Source organism: Miniopterus natalensis, chromosome 20 (genome assembly GCF_054644295.1).
Source record: "Miniopterus natalensis isolate mMinNat1 chromosome 20, mMinNat1.hap1, whole genome shotgun sequence".
Taxonomy (NCBI): Eukaryota; Metazoa; Chordata; class Mammalia; order Chiroptera; family Miniopteridae; genus Miniopterus; species Miniopterus natalensis.
Genome location: NC_142100.1, coordinates 24,067,268 through 24,087,089, shown reverse-complemented (window position 1 = coordinate 24,087,089; position 19,822 = coordinate 24,067,268). Strand labels below are relative to the sequence as shown.

The following is a 19,822-nucleotide window of genomic DNA, read 5'->3' as shown; positions in this document are numbered from 1 at the left end:
CTGGGAATTCCTAGAATGGATCAACAGGACAAAGAAAGCCCCTGGTCAAAAGAACTCCATACTGGAAGCCTGGAGGCAGAGAATCTAAATTTAGTCAAGACAACACGCCCCCCCCCCCCCATGGGACACCCATTCATAGACTCATAGAAAGGAAAGGCTTATGGTTTATGACTTCCTTTCTTTGGAATTGTCCTCTCCATTTGAGAATGGGGGGCTGGAATGGGAAAAGGGGTAAGAGAAGGTGCTGGCTGGGCAATCTTAAATTGGGAGCAAAGAGGAAGCATAAGAAAGCAGGAAGGATGGCTCTTAGGAGGTGGAACTCAGTTTCTCCTGGGACGTATCTCCCCAGGAGAGAGCAAGCTTGTTGATGGAGACCATCTCCCTGCTGCCCTGTGGGATTTTGCAGTATCTCTCCCTTCTGCTGGCTTTTCTGTACCAGCCGAATGTCTAAAATGAGTCTGTAACCCTTACCGGGCTCAGAAAAATACGAGTGTGACATGAAGATAAGTAGTCCTTGATAAGCCTAATAGAGCTTGAAATAGCTTTAAACAAGCAGCCATGTTCGTTTTTAAGGTCTTTTTAAAACACAAGGAACACACATACACATCTGCTAGACACACACACTGACAGAATCTGTGGGGGAGATGGATTATTTCCAACTCACTAATCACCGTCTCAAAGACGAAACACACACACCTACTCAACATCTTTTTTCCAAGTGATCTGGTAGGTCCTGTTCCGTTTTCTCTCTTTTCAAAGAATATTCTTTCAGCTCATGGGCGGGTCTGTGAGGCGGCAGGGAAATCGGATGAAAGAGATATTTGAAAACGAGAGGGAGAAGGCGTCCTTGGAGCCTTTAAATTACCATAACTAAGGGACAGGCCTCCACATTGATGAAAAGCCCCAGGACCCAGCAGCATTAAGAGCAGCCCTCGCTATGGAGAGAAATCAGCACCATGGGGCTCCGAAAGATGCCGTTCTCCAGCGCCCCCTGGTGGGCAGAAGGGGGCCTTGCCGCACCAGAATTTTCGACTCCAACTTGCAAATTTACAAACACTGTCCCGCTGCAAAACAGATTAAAAAGAATGGGCAGCCCCCACAAAGGAAAAGTGGGCCAAAGACACGATGGTGGAGTTTGCACCAGAGGAAAAGCAAACACTGTTTTCACTTATTCAACACTTACTGTGCCTACTTTGTGCAAGCTAAGTGTTAGGTTTGGCAGTACAACTCTAGGAGACAGGCAGCTTCCCTGCCTCGCGAAGCTTAGGATGGGGGAGCGACTGGAAGCAAGTGATTCCAAAGGGGATGACAAGTCCAGAGGCCTGGTCTGAAAAGTGGGGAAGGTTCCCTGAGGATGTAGTATTGAAAGCTTGTAACTGATGTGTATGAGATAGCTAACTAAGCATGCGAGAAATTTAGTAAAAAGCAAAGCATTTAGCCCGGGCCGGCGTGACTCAGCGGTTTAGCATCCCTCTAGGATCCAAATCACTGTTCGATTCCTCGTCAGGGCACCTGCTTGGGTTGAGGGCTCGATCCCCAGTAGGGGGCAGCCAATCAATGACTCATCGCTGATGTTTCTATTTCTCTCCCCTTCTCCCTCCCTCTCTCTGAAATCAAGATTATATTTTAATAAAGAGCACACAGGAACATTAGTGGCAGTGATGCTTGCAAAACTATGGATGCCACAAACCCACTAAAAAACTATTCTTATCTACTTGGCTCTCTGTATGCACACTTGTTTATAACTACAAATGATGGAAACCCAAAGAGACTAGAATGCCATACAGTAGTCCTTTCAGTCAGTTTTGTTTTCCATAGTTTCAGTTACCTACAGCCAACCAGCCCCAAAACATTAAATGGAAAATTCCAGAAATAATTCGTTTTAAATTGTGCACCACTCAGGTCCTGTGATAAAATCTCTTGCAGTCCCTTCATCCTGCTTGGGGTGCGAATTACCCTTGTTTGGTGCATCCATACTACATATGCTTAGCCAGCTGGCCAGTCAAAAAAACCTTCAACTGTAGAGGATCCCCAACCACTGACATGGCCATGGCTGAGTGACCCAGGATCACTGAAGCAGATGTTCCCGAGTTGTCAACAGCCTAATGCTGTCACAATGCCTACTTCATCTCAGCACGTAGGTGGTTTGTCATCTATCACACAGGTGAATACATTTTGAGACCACTCACTTTTTATTAGTTTAACTGTCCCAGTATTGATCTTACTGTATCCAATTTATAAATTAAGCTTTATCATAGGTATTTACGTACATGTAATAAAACAGTCTATACAGGGTTTGGAACTATCCACCGTTTCAGGCATCTACTAAGTCGTGGACCACATCTCTCATGGACAAGGGGGGACTACTGTACTATGCAGCAGTAAAGACGGACACTTTTTTGGCAATGCATTGTTATCTATGTACCTATAATACAGTATAATAGGTTTTTGGTTAAAAAAAGAGGGTAAATATACTCACTTGCAGTATATGCTTTAATAAACTAATGACTGATTACGGGGCTGAGGTTCAAAATTAGGTGGGGGGAAAAATGGATGTTAAATCATTGAATAGGATGAAAGCCTGTGACCTGGAAAGACATTTCCTATCCGTGTACTTTAGTGAAGATGGGGAAACGCTACTTTACATTGGAAGCTGCTGGATGAGAGCTGAGAAGCCAGACCCTAAGGAAGCTAAGAGCACTGCTCCAAGGCCAATGAAGGTCACCGAAGCTGTTTCCACCCCTCTAATCCCCTCCTCTGGTTGAGTCAAACCACAATCCAGGCAGCCGAGAATTAAAAAGACACAAAGGAAACAGATCAGTTGTTTAATCGGGTTCTTCGTAAGAAATTTAGAATACCAGTTTGTGAGGATAAATTCCATTGGTGAGAGCAAACAAAGAGCGGAGGTAGCCCTGGAGCTGAGGGACAGCTTTGATTTTAGGCAGAAGCTGCGAGTCCACGGCTTTCTGGTCAACCTTGCGCTGCTCCGTAATCTCATATTTCTAAAAGAGAAAAGCATGTAAAAGTTGGGCACAAGTACCCCAAACTCCTGGATTAACAATTAACCACCTAAATAATCTCAGGAATATTTGGAGGGCAGTTTTGATCGCTTTCCTTGGAGGGCTGTGAAATATAACCTGTTTTTAATATAACAAAAACAGCACTCTTATCCCTTTCGTCTACTGCAGAAACACATCAAAGATGCATGCGTTCTGTCATAAGTTCAGGATTCTGAGTTGAGCTCCCACCTGCCATTAAGAACTGTTTAATAGAATCTGGAACAGTATTTTCCCCGAGAGTTTACCTTTCTTTTTGTGTAACAACTTCATCTTGTTCATTTTCACTCCTGAACTGGGAGGGAGGGCCATCAGAGGCAAAGGCAGTAACAGCAGCTCACCTCTTTCTCTGTGTCGAAGATCTCACCCTCCTGGTGCCGGGGTTTGCGCAGCTTCTTCTTCTTGAAGTAAGCATCAGTGAGATGCTTGGGGATCTTCACGCCACTGATGTCAATTTTGGTGGAGGTGGCGATGACAAATTTTTGGTGTGTTCTCCGCAGAGGAACTCGATTAAGGGACAAGGGTCCTAAGGGGGGAGGGAATCAATATAATGAGGGAAAGGGAAGCAAAGATATCAGAACTTTCGGCCAGCTTGCCCAGAAGTACAACTGTGATGAGATGATCTGCAGCAAGTGTTATGCCCACCTGTGCTGTCAACTGCCACAATAAGTGTGGCCACACCAAGAACCTGAAGCCCAAGGAGGTTAAATTAAGGTCCCACCACCACCACCTCGGGTCCACAGGTGGTGCCTGAACCCCGCGTTCTCAATAAGGTTTCCCTTACCCAATCAGGAACTCCAATCTAGCGCCAAGTGGCAGACCAATTACAAGTCTTAGGTAGGAAGCATTCCTTGAGGCTAGTAGCCAACATTCTGCATTTTAGGTGACAGTTACTTGATGATATGTTGCCACATAAAATTTAAATATCGGCTTCCTTAGAATTCATGTATATAAAGCAAATGAGATGGGGCTCATGGCACTGAAACTTCCATGTAGGTGGAAGCAAAAGTGTAAACTGCAAGCATTTAAAAAAGACAAGTTTCAGAGAGTGTAAAATCCAAGGATTTTCTTACCAGTCACAAGTAGCAAACCACTGCTCAGCTGCTTCAGGAAAACCACCCTCTGTAAATGAAAGAAATACCAGACATCCGTGCAATTAGAAACTGACTTCCCAATTAACCAAATCACAGGTTTCTAAATTGGTAAAGGAAATGAAATGTCTATGTATGTACATGTGCAGCAGTTCTGGAAGCAACTATACCAAACTGCTAACAGGAGGGACACAAGGATATGAGCAGTACTTCTGTGAGCTTGTTCTTTTTAAAAAACAAGCAGCCATTACTTTCCACAATAAGAAAATTAACATCCTTTAACTCAGTAATTCCACCCCTGCAAATCTAACCAAAAGAAGTAACTCAAATATATAAACATTTTTGGGTACAGGGACATCTGATTCCACTATAACAAATTATACCACCAACAGCAAGAAGTGGTAATAAATTAAGTGTACATAATGGACTAAACCTTTTATGCTAGCTACTGGTGCTGGTATTAACATAGGTACAAAGAAATCCTACCAGGAACGTACACTACGATCAAGCACCCCAGGCACCGCTCAGCTCACCTTGCCTCTGTGGCGCCCGGTGAGGATGATAAGAACGGTCCCGGGAGTGATGCTGGCCCGCAGTTTCCTCACGTGCTGGCTGAAGGGTTTCTTGCCGTGGCTCAACAGCTTTCGAGGCACGTCTTCAGTAGGATAATACCTAGGCTGGAGAGAACCCATAGATCCAACTTTACTTAAATAAGCTAATCAGGTTGGCAGAGCCGATTTTTAATTTGGAAAAGATCAACAGTTTTTTATCCTTTATGTGCGAAACAGGGTGAAATCCATTTAATCGAAGGAGCTGAATGTTCAAGCAAAGACAGAATCGAGCAAGTTACACTTGTAAACTTGGGATTAAACCAAACTTTAGAGATTACATGACAAGCTACCATCATACACTGTCATGATACAGTGATTCTCAAGCTTTTCTGAGGCTCCTGACTATACTTCTCCAGAATTTTGCATGTTACAGAGTAGGCATGGCTTGTTTTCTAATTCAAATTAAGTGTATTCCTATCTGTCCATTAACATGATTCCTCCTATTTTATCCACAAAGGAAACAAATTGTACAAAACCAGACAGTTTAGACCAGGACTGCCAGTGCAGTTATAAAAATAAGGCCCCACGCAAAGGCTATTAAGGATGCAACCAGTAACTCACAATAACCTATTTATAATTAGACTACCATTTTAGTGGACAGTTCTGCTTTTACCACAAACAATACCTGATAGAAAAATCAGCTCACAAAACCTGTGACAGGAAGGAATCAAAGTGACACTTTCCCTCTTGGTGCAGCAATCTTCAACTGTGAAGACTGTAATAAATCTGGGGATATTTCCATAATGGAAATTACAGGGTAAACCTTAAAAGGCTGGGTCTCCTGCGTGGTAAAGAGGAGCCAAGAAACACTGCTCTGGTGGATCACTGTTCTATGGGCCTGGCAGTGAGTGTCCTAGGCTCTCTGTATTATTTGACTCTCACCACCACCATGTGCAACAAACATTTACTTGTTTTACAACCGAAGAGACAAAAGCACAGAAACGTAATTCTACTTCGTATCAAACAGTAAGTGATAAAGCCAAGTTGCAAACCTAGAACCCATCTTCCGCCACAAGTAATTCTCTGGTAAACGTAAAACTTCTAAAACCTGAGCGCGCCCGCGCACACACAAAAAGAAATCCTAACAGTATTCAAGCTTCAACTAAACATCCAATTGACGGGGCGGGGGGTCCCCCCTGACGCTCACCATTTTGCGAAGTTTGACCACTCGGGTACCACCATTCTTGTCCCCACCAACTGGTTTTGTGACAGTAGCAAGAACTTTCTCTTTTTTCTTTTCAATCTGTCAGGACACAAAAGCCAACAGAGTCAGAGGCAGACAAACATTCTGAAGGTGAAGACATGATGTACACTACGGACGGTCCAGTGGTCCCCCCTCACCTCTTACCCTGGATTTAGCAGCTGAGTACTTCCTCTTGTACATGGCCTTTCGGGAGTACATCGCCGACCGGGAATACCTGCCGATTCCTCGGACCAGGACCGGGTTGCGGCTGCAGTGGGGCTTCCCCTTCTTAGGGGTCTTGGCCTTACGGTTACCCTTCTTAACCTTGCCGCCTGCATCAGCCTTCTTGGCTTCAGGTTTTTTTTCCTTAGTGTCAGGTTTCTTCTCCTTAGTATTCGGCTTCTCGGTTTTCTTTTCACCCGCCATCTACCAATATATATATACACACATATACTTTTTAAAAAAGCACTCACCAATTATCCCGTAACAAGGCAATATCGCAGCTGTACAAGGACGGGGTTCCCAGAAGACGAGCCCTCCCTCTCCAAGGAGCTGAAACATCGTTTTCATCCCTCCCCGCAGAAGATACAGGCGTCCCTCCAAACCCCAAACACGTGCAACCGCCTCACCATGGTTTAATTTGGGGGTTGTCTTTCCAACACACTATAAACTTCCCGAGGATCTGAAGATACTTTACACTCTTTGGGTGCTTGCTAAATATTTCGTGGTCAAAAGTCCCTATCCCATGATTCCTGTTTTGCGAATTAAAAAAAACACCACCACACACACACAATAAGCTGCACAGCTAGGAAGGAATTTGGAACCGTTTCCTTCCAGGGCTTTTGCTCTTATCACAGTATCTACTGTCTCATTGAAGAAACTCAGCTTAGGAGACGACCACATGTACACAACTCGTCCAAACTCTGGCCACTTTGGAAAAAAAGCCCAAAGCCCAGGAGGCGACTTCCGGTCGCGGACGTGGGGGAGATGGGAAGGTAGCGCCGGGCCTCTAGCCCCGAAACCCAACGTGGCTGAAACAAGCTCAGCGGCATCCTTTGGAAGCACGGCCCTAGATTCCCGAGCGCGCGCGCCATCGCCCTAGTCCCGGCGGGCCCATTAGCCGGCTACGGATCCCCGGAGGGGCCCCGTCCCCCCAGCCCAGGAGTGTGGTGAGCAGCCGGAGACCCGGAGCCTCTACGGCATTCCCCTTCACCCTCTTCGGGCCCTGCTTAAAACCCAAGCGAGACAAATGAAGCGCCTGGGAGGCTCCTCAGTAGGCCCCGGACATGTCTGACCCTTGCAGGTGTCGACTTGATAAGCTCCTGGTTCGGATGCCGAAGGATTGGGGTCCTGAAATCGAGTCTTGCAGAGGAAAGCCGCCATTCTTACCTTGCGAGATGGGAAAGAGAACTAAGGGCCCGGCTTCCGGTCTATAAGCAATCACGGGAGGGGTCGAGTCTCACCTCCTTCCGGGTCCGGGGTATCATGGGAAATGTAGTTTTTGTCTTCCTTAGAAAGACCTACACTCTAGAGAGCTGTTTCTCCTAATAACAGGCGAAGGCGAAAAACCTTTTCTCTGAAACGGCTTCATGTTATGGACCAATAAAATCCTCACAGTACTTCTGGGAACCAACATAAAGTTGCAACCTTTTATTTTGCTTACTGAGGTCGTTAGAAAGCACTGCCACATTACCCACATCAGGAGGAACAGACGGATGAAGAATCTAATCCCCGAGTAAACTGAAATTTTTTCTATGAAAGGCTAGTTGGGAACCTCCCACGGACGTTTTCTCCACAGCTGGCTTAATGCCTTTATTCCCTAGTCAGACTATAGACTGTGCTCCATGGCAGAGGCTCAGAAAAGCTAGAATTCAAAATGAATAAAATATATTCCTGCTCTCAAAGAACACACATTCAAGGGAAAAACAGAAAATGGACATAAATTCTTTCTTCTGAGAAATTTAGGAATGCTCTGTGTTGGTTTTTAAGGTTTGGAAGAATAAATACATATTTGGCCCCAGCCAGGTAGCTCAGTTGGTTAGGGTGTGGTCCTGATACGCCAAGGTTGTGGTTAGATCCCCGGTCAGGGCACATAAAGACAACCAATGATGCACAAATAAGTGGGACAACAAAAAACTCTCTTTCAAAAAAGGAAAATCAATAAGTTTAAAAAATGCAAATTTGGCAGATGAAAGTGGCCATGGGAACAATAAATGCAAAAGGCAGGTCAGCAGCTTTGTTTAACTTTCTGAGCAAAGCACCTCCTAGAAATTTCCTTTCCAGAAAATGTATAACAAGGGCAGAGTTGTTTTATTGAGCCCCTCAAACATTGATAGTCTCAGAGACTTTCACATAGTAAATGCCCCAAAGTATTTGTTAAATGACCCACTATTGAAATAGAAGCGTAATGATCTCTCTCTTGTGTTATATTGTGGTATTGCAAAATTTAACGTCCTTTCACTGGGCAAAATATAATCGATATACAGTACAGTGTTAGTTATAGAGTAAACATTAACCACCTGGTTGTGCCATATATAAAATGCTCTTAAATGTGTGCAGTGCTTTATTAATTATAAAGCAGACATTTTTGCAGACATTAAATCATTTTAAGTCTCAGTGAAACGTCCCTATGAGGTAGGAATTTAGAATATAAGAACTGAGGCTCAGTTACAATAAATGACTTATCCAAGGTCACACGTATGCTTACATGGAATCATGTCTCTTGAGTGCCACAGAAAGACAGGAAACAAGTAGGCAGTTGTGATATAGGAACTTAATTTTTGTTTCTATCAGTTAGCCTATGGTTAAATTGGTTCTGTTTTATGTCATTTCACTTAAAGTCACAGTTTCCAAGAACCTACCTAAGACATTAAGTAAGAACTTATCATACTTCACAAACATTAACTCTTATTATTTGTGAACCTACCCTATGGGGTGGGTAGTACTTTGATTAATCCATTTATAGAGAACTGAGACACAGAGTCGAGTGACTTACCTATGGGCTCCCAGGCTGAGCCTCGGAGATAAATAACAACCCCCACATGATATTGCGTCTTAGAGTTTATATTGGAGGGTGTTTGGTTCTCAGCTAGGAGAGGTGTGCTGGGGGCCGTATAACCTGGACTGGGAGAATCATGGAAGGCTTCCTATCTCAGAGGGCTTGACTTCTAGTCTGAGGCCTGAGGCACAAACTGGAGTTCATGGGGAGGAGGGATCAGGAATGAACCCTCCCAGGAGTGCAGTGGGAACATTGTTTAAAGGCCCTAAGTTGGGAGAGGAAGTAAGAGTTATTCAGCATGACTGGGTCAAAGAGAATGAGGTGAGTGGTGGGAGAGGAAGGGCTGGTGAGGTGAGCAGGAACCAGACCAGATGGTGGTTAAAAAAAATTTTTTTTTTTTTACTTCATCCTAAAGGCAATGGGAAGCCTTTGAAGTATTCAATATAGGGAGTGACTAGATTTGAGTTTTAGATTACTCTGGCTGTTACGTGGAGAATGGATGGGAAAGGGCAAGGCTGCAGGCCTAACATCAATTACAATGTGGTTTGAGTCATCTAGGTGGCCAGGATTTAGGGAGATTGAAAAGAGAAACAGGTTGGGCAACTTCTTGTGGAACATCTATTACCTAGGTTAAATTTGCATATATGAAAGACAATTTAAAAATTTATATTTGTTTGATTTTAGGGAGGAGGAAAGGAGAGAGAAACATCTATTTGTTTTCCACTTATTTATGCATTCCTTGGTTGCTTCTTGTATGTGCCCTGACTGGGATCAAACCCTCAACCTTGGTGTTATCAGGACAATGCTCTATCAACAGAGCCACCCGGCCATGGCAAAGACAATTTTTATAAGGAGCACATCAGTGCTGAAGAAATTAGCACAGTGTGTGAGAGTTCTTTGTGAGTGAGATCGGGAGCATTGAGAGGAAAAAAGTGGGGATTTTGGAGCTACCTAACTTGGGGTGAATTCACTTACTAGATCTGTGGCCTTTAGTGTCATGGGCATAGGTAACGGCTCTACCTTCTTGCTCTGGTCTGAACCAGTATTCCAGTATTCTGGTCTGTTAATGGTCTTGCTCTCCTCATCTGGTTCCTCACAGAGTACCCGGAGTAATATTTTAAAAACACAGAGGTTATATTCCTCTTCTGCTAAAATCTTCCCATTTCACTATTTATTTTTTAATTAAATTTACTGGGGTGACATTAATGAGATTACATCGGCTTGAAGTGCACATTTCTGTGATCCATTATCTGTAGATTGCATTGTGCGCCCCGCCCCCCCCAGTCTAACCATTTTCCGTCTCCATATATTACACCCCCTTTACCCTTTACTACCCCTCTACCTTCCCTCCCCCTGGTAAGCACCCCTACTGTCTGTGTCTATGAGTTTTTGATTGTTTTTCTTATTTGTTGCTCTCAGTTTTATATCCCACATAGGAGTGAAATCATACGGTTCTTAACTTTTCCTGTCTGACTTATTTCACCTAGCAGGATATTCTCAAGGTCCATTCCTGGTGTTGCCAATGGCAGGATTTCATCTTTTCTTAGGGCTGACTAGTATTCCGTTGTGTCTATATATATATATAGCCATCTCCCACCTTCTTTATCCAATCCCCATAGTCTAAAACAGTGCCTAGCAAATGCAAAACACTCAACAGATGCTTTATTATAATAATACGGCTCACAATCACAAAGCACTTACTGCATAGGCCGGGCCTAGTTCTAAGCATCTTACATATTTCATCCTATGAAGAAAATAAAGTTACTGTCTCCATTCTACAGGAATGAAAGGAATGAAGGAACCCGAGGCGCAGAGAAATTCGGCAACTTCCCCGAGGTCGTACAGCTCCCTAAGTGGAGCGGCGAGGTGTGGGATGAAATGAATGAAACTCGATTTGGCAGTCGGCGCGGGACTGGAAACCGACGCGGTGGGAGCGGAAGCGATCGGTTCCTGGGGATGTGTACAGCACAGAGCGCACGCCAGGCGGCCCGGTGTCTCACGGAGCCGGCGAGGGAGCTTTGGGAGCCGCCAGGCCGCGTCTCCCCGGAGCCGCCACACCGCCTTCCCCAGGGTACCCGGCCGACTGGAAGCCGGAAGTGGCGGCGGGCGTCGCGCGGGGTGACGTCACGCCGGCGCCCGCGGCGAAGGGCGGGGGGAGGAGGCGGAGCGAACTGTGAGGCTTGGGGGGCGGCTGCACAGTCTCCGGGATCCCCAGGCCTGGAGGGGGGTCTGCGCGCGGCCGGCTGGCTCTGCCACCCCCCACGTCCGGTCCCGAGCGGGCCTCCCTCGGGCCTTCCCGATGGTGACCGGGCCCAGCGGAGCCTGAGCAAGGAGCGGGTCCGTCGCGGAGCCGGAGGGCGGGAGGAACATGACATCGCGGAGGTGAGGAGCCCCGAGGGGCCCGGCGCGGGCCTCGGCCCGGCCCCCGCCGCGTTCGGTCGGCCCCGCCCGGGAGGGGGCGCCCCGGGTCGGGCCTCGGTCGCTCGGCCGGGGCCGTGAGGGGAAGGCTTCCCCTCCAGCTCCTGGCTCTCCCGGGGCCTGGGCCCGGCCCCACCGCGCCCCCACCCCCCGGGTCCCCATTCATTTCCTGCCTCCCCGAGTTCCGGCTCCCGCAGCCCTGGGGATGCCGGTCGGGACGGGGGCAGGTAGAGCCGCCGCGGGAGCCGCGGACGCCAGCGGCCCGGCTCGGCGCCGCATTCCTGACCCATTGCCTCATGAGAATTGCCTCATGGTGATTCCGAAATAACCCCGCTCGCTCGGGGAGGCTCCCGGGCCCGGGCCGCCGGAGGGAAGGGGAGGGAGTTGCGCGGGGCCGGGCCCTGGACGGCGGAGCTGCTCGAGGTAACTGCCTCGCGCGCGCGTTTGGGGGGAGGGGTGGGGGCTTCGCTCGGGACCCCTGACCCCTTTATAGGCGTCTTTGCATCACCCCCTCCCCCTCTCACGTGCCAGAAATGGAAAAACTGACTGTATCTGCAGCTATTAGAAGTATTTCCTTCCTCAGCGATCTTCGCTTTGGAGAGACGGGAGGGCAGGGAGCTGTATCTCTAGTTATTTAATCTTTCACCACAACCTTAAAAGTCAGGTAACATGAATCACTCCCCCCACCCCCGTTTTACAGATGTGGACACTGAGGCGCAGACGGAACATGCTAATAAGTCACAGGATCTGAACCTAAGAGTGAGGAGGAGGATTCGTGAATTAATGAGATCCTTTGAGAGTTCAGGGTAGTACTAATAGCTGACATTTATTAAGCTCTTACTGTAAGCCAGGCAGATCTAATCTTCACTATAACCCAAGAGCTAGATACTATTAGCCCCTTTTTAAAGATGAGTAAACTGAGTTTCAGAAGTTAGGCAACTTGCCTGAGGTCACTCAGCCCGTAAGTGGTGGAGCCAGAATCTCCACTGTTAATCACCATGTTGCTCTTACTGTTTTATAACTGTTGCCAGTCATTTTTAAGCCTTAATTTTATTGCTAAACCATGGTGTGACCTATTGTGTTCAGATGGTGATCCTGCTATTTTGTATCGCCACTCTTTTATATACAGCTCACATGTAAGACTCATTGTTTAGTCTTGACTGTCCCGGTATGGTCAGTGTCTTAGGTATTTGAAAAACTGTTTCAAGCTGTTGGGGTTATTTGAGTGAGAGACTTCAAAATATTGGGAATGTCTTCTCAAAATACACCTGTGCATTATTCATTGGTGGATCTGGAACGGAAACTGGAAGCTTTAGGAAGTGGCTTGGACAGGTCCGTTGGCAAGTGCTTACAGATCTGGGTAGTATATAACTGCATTTCAACAGAACATTGTGTAGCCTCAAATGTTGTAATTCTTTAGGGAGCTTTTTAAATAAAGCAGTTGTCTATTCTTTAATCTGTCAAATAGTCATTGAGCTTTTTGTTCCTTGTGTCTGCTCTTCCAGACAAGTGAGGATCTGCTTCTTTAGGAGACAAAAGGCTGGGGGCTGGGGGTGGGGAAGGGGCAGGGTAGTAATAGACCCTACTTTGTCCAGCTTGTTAGTTTAGAAGCAGGGAAGTGTGGGTATAGCCAAAGCAGCAAGTGATAAAGATGACAGTTTGAAATGGAGTAATTCCTCCTTTCTCCCAGCCCTCCCTGTTATAAAAAAGGAATGTCTGCCACCTAAAAAGGGAGGTTATGAGGGTGACACACATAATTGAGAATAATTATTTTTCAGATTGTAGGTCTGTTTTATTATTATTATTATTTTATTAATCCTCGCCCTAGGATATGTTTTACTGATTTTAGAGAGGGAAGGGGGGAGAGACAGACAGGCATTGATGTATGAGAGTAACATCCATCAGTTGCTTTCTGTATTGGCTCCCACTGAGGGTCAAACCCGAAACCTGGGTATGTGCCCTGACCAGGAATCGAACTGGCAACCTTCCTGTGCCCAGGGCTACGCTCCGACCAACTGGGCCACACTGGCCAGGGCCTGTTTTATTATTTTTAACCAGCTTTATTGAGGTATAAATGACATGCAATAAGTTGCATATATTTAAGTGTACAGTTTGATAAGTTTTGACTTGAGAACACACTTGTGAAACCATCACCACAGTCAAGGTAATAAATGTACCTATCACTGCTTGAGATGGTTCCTCGTGTCCTTTATAATCCCTTCCTCTTCAGGCGCCCACTATTCCACTTTGTGTCCCTGTGCATTTCCTAGAATTTTACAGGAATGGAATTTTATATCTGGCTTTTTATGCTTGGCATAATTATGTTGAGATTTATCCACGTTGTAGTATGTGTCAGATAGTTCGTTACTTTATTGCTTAGTAATTTTCCGCTGTACGGATGTACCGCCAGTCGTTTATGTTTCCCGCGTTTGGTTATCACAAACAAAGCTGCTCCGGTTGTTCATGTACAGGAGTTTGTATGGACGTATGCTTTCATGTCTCTTCAGTAAACACCTATCAGTGGTATGGCTGCATCAGAGTAGATGAATATTTAACTTTTCTAGAAATTACCAAGCTGTTTTTCAAAGTGGTTCTACCATTTGCATTCCCACCAGCAGTGTATATGAGTTACAGTTCTTCCATGTGCTTGTCGGCACTTGGTACTATCGCTTTTAAAATTTAAGCCATTTTAGTGGGTGTGTCATGGTATCTCACTGAAGTTTTAATTTGTATTTTCCTTGGCGACTAATCATGCCGATCCTCTTTCCGTGCGCTTATTTACTGTCTGTGTATCTTCTTCAGTGACATATTCAGTTGATCAGATATTTTCCCTCTTTTTTACTTAGTTGTTTGTTTTCTTAGTATTGAGACCTGAGAGTTCTTTATTCTGGCTACAAATCTTTTTATCAGAATTGCAAATATTTTCCTCTTAGTCTGTGGCTTGTCTTTTCATTTTTTCTTTTAAACAGTGTTTTGAAGAACAGAGGTTTTTAATTTGGATGAAGTCCTGTGTATCTTTTTTTTTTTTTTTTTTTTTTAAATGGATAATGTTTTTGGTGTCGTTTCTAAGAAATCTTTGCTTACCCGGCCTGGCGTGGCTCAGCTGTTGAGCATCGACCTAGGATCCAGGTGATTGGGGTTTGATTCCCAGTCAGGGCACATACCCAGGCTGCGGACTCAATCAATGACTCTCTTATCGTTGATGTTTCTCTCTCTCTCTCTCTCCCTCTCCTTTCCTCGCTCTGAAATCAATAAAGATATAAAAAAAAAAAAGAAATCTTTGCTTAACCCAAGGTCTCAAATGTTTTCTACAAGTGTTATAGTTTTAGGGTTTTGGTCCATTTTGAGTTAATTTTTGTGTATGGTATGAGGTGTGGGTACATGTTCTCTTTTTGGCATATGGCTATCCAGTTGTTCCTGCACCATTTGTTGAAAAGACTGTCCGTCTTTACTGAACTTGCACCTTCGTTGAAAATCAGTTGTCCATTTGTATGTGGGTCTGTTTCTGGACTCTATTCTGTCACACTGATCTGTTTTTTTTCCTTATGCTCATACCACATGGTCTTCATTACTGTCACTTTATAACAAGTCTTGAAATCAGATAGTGTTAGTCTTTGCTTAATTATTAAAATAATTATTTTTGATTCGTGTGTGGGGTTTAGATTTTGTATGCACTCAGTAATTAAAACGTCAGTATATTCAGTATACTAATAACTCTGAACATCATAGGCGTGGAAAGGAAGGTGCTGGGAAAATTAAACGACATTTCCCCAGATAACTTAGTGATGGTGTAGTACTGAATTTAGATTTTGAGAATGTTTGTCTGCCCTACTCTGCCTTGTTCAGCCAAGAAAGCAGGCTGGTGTTTTTGATCTTCCCTTACATTTGCTTTTGTTCATCATAATGTCTGATGACTTAAGCTGAGAGGAGCAGAAAACTTAGCTTGTCCTGAGACTCTTGGCTTTGGTTTATCTCTTGCAGGTCAAGTACATTTTGTCCCAGGCTCTCCCTCGTGGCCGTGTGTTTGTGTTTTTCCCGTGGGAGTAAATAAACTTGCCCCGCTGAGAAATCACAGATCTATGTCTTTATTAATGTCATGTCCCATGTGAGCTCAAGGTTTTGGCCAGAGCTGCTCCAGTGCAGGGGCCCCTGCTGAGATCCCTTGCCCTTCCCGCACATGGTCAGTGTGGAGACTGTCCGTGAGTCCCGCAAGGTCCTGGGAAAGCAGAGCCAACTCCTGTTTGTATTTGTTGCTCTGCAGAACAATAGAGGACATGGTGCTTATTCCCCTTTCCCTCTGGGAAACACGGGCAACCTTGCCATTCAGCGCTGGCCTTTTTAAGGAAAGGAAAGGAAAGGAAAGACAAGTAAGGAAAGGCTGATGGGAAAGAAATCGATTCATTCACAAGATGGTGTTGGAGGAGAGCTGTAGGGACGCAGGACAGCCAGGTGGAAAGCCTTGTGGAGGCAGCTTCCTTTCATTGCCTCAACAGGGCAGAGATGCTGACCAATGGAACTCCAGAGGAGGTGATGATTTATAAAGACTTAGCTGTCCACGCCCATGAAAAGCTGCCTTAACAACTGTTTTCCTGGCCTCTGTTACTCAGACTGCTTGTCCCTATTCGCCGCATCTTCTTCACGACTTATCCTTTGCCTATAGAACATTACATTTTAATTAGAAAAGAGGAAAATTCTTCTAATCTGCACAAAGTACCGACCTCTGACCTTTCTCCACAAGGACAAAGGTAATGATTTTTTCGGGAGCTGCGAGTAAGAAAGATATGTGCAGTATCACTTTATATTTAGACAAGAAACTGAAATTAGATTTTGGATCTGTAGTTTTAAACTCCCTTCCAGGCATAGCAGCCTTGAGAATAAGTTCCTGAAATTATTGGCCTGCTTGCCTGTTTCTCCACATCACTGGGGGAAGGGGGTGCAGAGATACAATATTTTCTTCTTGGTCCATCCGCCTTTTTTTTTAAAGACTCACTTGACATAAGTTCCTAGCCTCAGAGAGCTAAGCCTTTGCAGGACCCACATTCACTAACGAGGGCATTTGGTCTCTGGTGTGAGTTCCCGGCGAATAGTTTGGGTTTAGAAACTCTCGCAGGCAGGAATTCTCTCTTCAAGCCCGCTCAGCACAGGGCTCATGTGTTTTAGAAATTTTGTTTAGACATTGACTTGAGACTCTTTTTCACAAATGGTGGTGGTGGTGGTGGTGGTGTGTGTGTTTTCATCCCTTTCTATGAGGTGGGTGGTACCCACCTGGGCCATGTTAGGACCTGAGATCCTTACTATTAACTGACAGTGCCCAGAGTATGACCTGTTAGAAGGAATTGTCAGGGGCTGGCAGGTTTGCAGATGTTAAGACCCAGTCAGAGGAGGACACTCTTCCTCCCCTCTCCCTTCTCCATGTGACTTTCTCTCCACGCCCCACCTTTCAGTGTTTTAGCCTACCTGGTCTTTCTTTACTCCCCGCACATTTATTCATTCAACAGCCATTTGTCTGGTGCCTACTGTATACACAGGGAGGACTGGAAATTTATGTTTCTTCCCAGCCTGTCTGGATACACCGTATTAATCACCTTGTTGATAGACTCAAATGGAGTCCTGCTAATTTGCCTTCCTCCCCCCTTTCAGGTAATACAGGTGCATTTACATAAATTTTGTTTTTATAGACTAAGCTCTGTTGTTTGCACTCACACTAGGTGGGAGATGGGGTTGGGGCTTAGAGATGTGTGGCCTTACTACCCTATATTACAAGTGTTCATAATGCTTGAGGCCAGCCCTGTAATATAATATGAATTCCTTACCCTCACTGCAGCCTTAGGGCTTGAATGAACTCTACCTGTTTCTTATTAAGTGACAAATACACTGCAAATCACAAAATTGTCAGTGATTGGACACACCTGTTAAATCTATAATTGGGAATTTTTGATAATTACAAATACTTTTTGAAAATAAATATGTAAGGAAGAAGAGTTTACAAGATATCAAAGTTCAAGTAGATGGGTTATGGAATAGAACTTCTAATTCTATGCCCTTTGAGATAATGTAGACACAGCCCCTGAAGCCATGAAGTTAAGTTTATGAAAAGGCAGCGTAACATAAATGGCATGCCCGTGTGAAACTGACGTAATTGTGCAGGAGCAGAATCTGTCCTTCCATGTCTTCTGCCAAAAATAACAGTGATAACAGCAGTGATAACTAATGCTCATTAAGCCCTCACTCTGCCCAGCCTTGGTGCTAAGTGCCGGTTACTAAGTTTCCTCTGTAAACATCACTCACCCCTGTTCACTCTTAATAACACAGTAGGTATAATTACAAGTTGTAAATGAAATAATATAGTTGATTTAATCAATGGGTGAAGAACCTTATCTCCTATTGCCAATCTGCCTGACGAGTGACGCGTGTAAGTGGTGGTTCGCTACCTAGTCTCACCATCAGCAATTATTATTTCTAGTACTCAGTCGGTTCTTACCTGATTGGTGGTCCTGAGGATGATATTTTCCCTTATCTGTATGCTACCAGCTACGGTAATTTTTAAAAATTTACTGATTTTTGAGAGAGAGAAACATCAATTTCTGTTGTTCCACTTACTTATGCATCATTGGTTGATTCTTGTATGTGCCCTGACTGGGGATCGAACTTGCAACTTTGGCGTATCAGGACGACGCTCTAACCAGCTCAGCTCAGCTCCCCGGCCAGGGCCTAACTACAGTAATTTTAATAAGAATTTCCAAAGTAATGTCTTAAGGCACCTGCGCAAAAGCCAAAAGCTTGTCCCAAAGCCTCCCCATGTATTTGGAATCACCAAGTTTTGGTATTTTCACCGGGAAGAGAACCTTTGCCAGCTGACATCGGTGCCTCCTCCTGACCTTGCAGGATCATTCTGTGACAGACACCACCCAGGGCAGGTGGGAACTGTGTGGATGTGGGAGATGGCCGTGGTGGGGCTCGCCCAAGGCTGCCTTCTTCGCTCCCTCCCGGCCACATGTGTTTATTGAGGAATAACTTGTCGAGCCCTTTGCTAGGGGCTGGAGGTACACATGGGAGAGAAATAGATACCTTCTCTGCGCTCATGGGGCTGCCGGTCTAGTCTGTAACCTGGCAGTTGTAGAAATGTGTGATTGGAGCCCATGTTGGTAGCACCCACGGGGACCTTGTGGTGCATTGAGAAGGTAGGATGGAGGGGGATCTGAATGTGGAGAAAAGGGAGTGCAAAAGGCCACGTGTGGCGCATTTGAGGAAAACAGAGGTCGCTAGAACTGGAGAGTCAAGTCAGGCCAGATCTTGCAGGTCCTGTTAACATCCTTGACCTGATTGTGTTTGTTTTCTGTTTAAAAATGAAATCTCTAGTTCCTAAGGTGAAATTATACAGGCTGGTTCTGTGCTAAGCATTTTATGTGTGTAATTTATTTCCCTCTCAGAGCAGTGCTGTGAGTTAAGTTTTTCTAAGCATGGCCTGAAACCCAGAAGCCATAAAAGAAAAATCTGCTGAATTGAATCCCACCCAGGTAAATTTCTGTAGGGAGAAAGATACCACAGACAGAGTAAAAAGGGCGATAAACCTAAGATAGATATTTGTCATGCATATAATAAAGGATCATTTTCTGGTTATATCAAGAGCTCCTGTAAATCAGCAAGAAGAACATCCAGTAGAAAAGGAGCATGACAAACTGGCAGTTCACAGAAAGGGGGGAGAAAGTGGGCTGAAAACACGAAAAAGTGCTTAGTCTCACACAGAAATGCAAACTAGAATGGTGCCATTTTCCGTGATGCAGAATCGACAAAGATGATAATCTGTGTAGTATTGGTAACAGTGAGAGAAAACAGGGACTTTCACAGTCGGTTTGTGGAAGTCGAAACTGGTGTCTTCTTTTGAGTTAAAAAAAAGTCTTGACATAGCAATTTTATTTCTAAAAATTAATTTATGAATTATACTTGTAAAAGTATGTACAGATGATTGTAAAAGATGTGTTCTGCTGTGTTATTTGTAGTAACAAAAACGTAGAAAGAACATCAGTGTCCTAGAATAGGGGTTAAATTATGGATGGTGTAGTCATACAATGGAATACTGTGTAGCTATTAAAAAGAATGTGCTGATACAGAAAGATCTTCAAATTGTTGTAAGTGATGAGGAGGATTCCGTGTATGTGTGTGTGTATTTCACATGGGTGGGCATGGAGGCATAGTGTGTTTGCACACGTGCACATGTAGATAAGCATGTATATGTGAATGCATGAGACGTTTCTTAAAGATTCAGAAACTGCTAACTGTAGTTGCTTCTGAAGAGTGCACCTGGGAGTCTGAAACTTGGGCATTTTCTTTGAATTTCATACCTACCTGTGCTATTATAATAAACGAATTAAAAAGATTTTAGAAAGTTTGTCTTTTGTTCCAACCAATCCGAAAGGACACCGACGCTATAAAAAATTAGAGAAGCCTGCATTAGCTGGCTGAGA

The 19,822-nt window shown here is 44.8% G+C and overlaps 2 protein-coding genes across 2 annotated transcripts in view; one reads left to right on the top strand and one right to left on the bottom strand.

Annotated features, from left to right (window-relative positions):
• Window positions 1-2,811: 2,811 nt before the first annotated feature.
• Window positions 2,812-6,401, bottom strand: RPL6 (ribosomal protein L6). Its single transcript, XM_016203091.2, has 6 exons — window positions 6,107-6,401; window positions 5,906-6,001; window positions 4,681-4,824; window positions 4,130-4,178; window positions 3,398-3,582; window positions 2,812-3,002 (listed from the first exon to the last, which is right to left on the bottom strand). Exons 1-6 carry the CDS (start codon window positions 6,365-6,367, stop codon window positions 2,850-2,852), a joined length of 888 nt encoding a protein of 295 aa, XP_016058577.1. The 5' UTR covers window positions 6,368-6,401; the 3' UTR covers window positions 2,812-2,849.
• A 4,740-nt stretch (window positions 6,402-11,141) lies between these two features.
• PTPN11 (protein tyrosine phosphatase non-receptor type 11) overlaps window positions 11,142-19,822 on the top strand; it is a 35,570-nt gene continuing 26,889 nt past the window's right edge. The window contains exon 1 of the mRNA XM_087828471.1: window positions 11,142-11,321. Coding sequence (XP_087684597.1) covers window positions 11,308-11,321 — 14 coding nt within the window. The 5' untranslated portion in view covers window positions 11,142-11,307. The remainder of the gene's footprint in view (window positions 11,322-19,822) is intronic.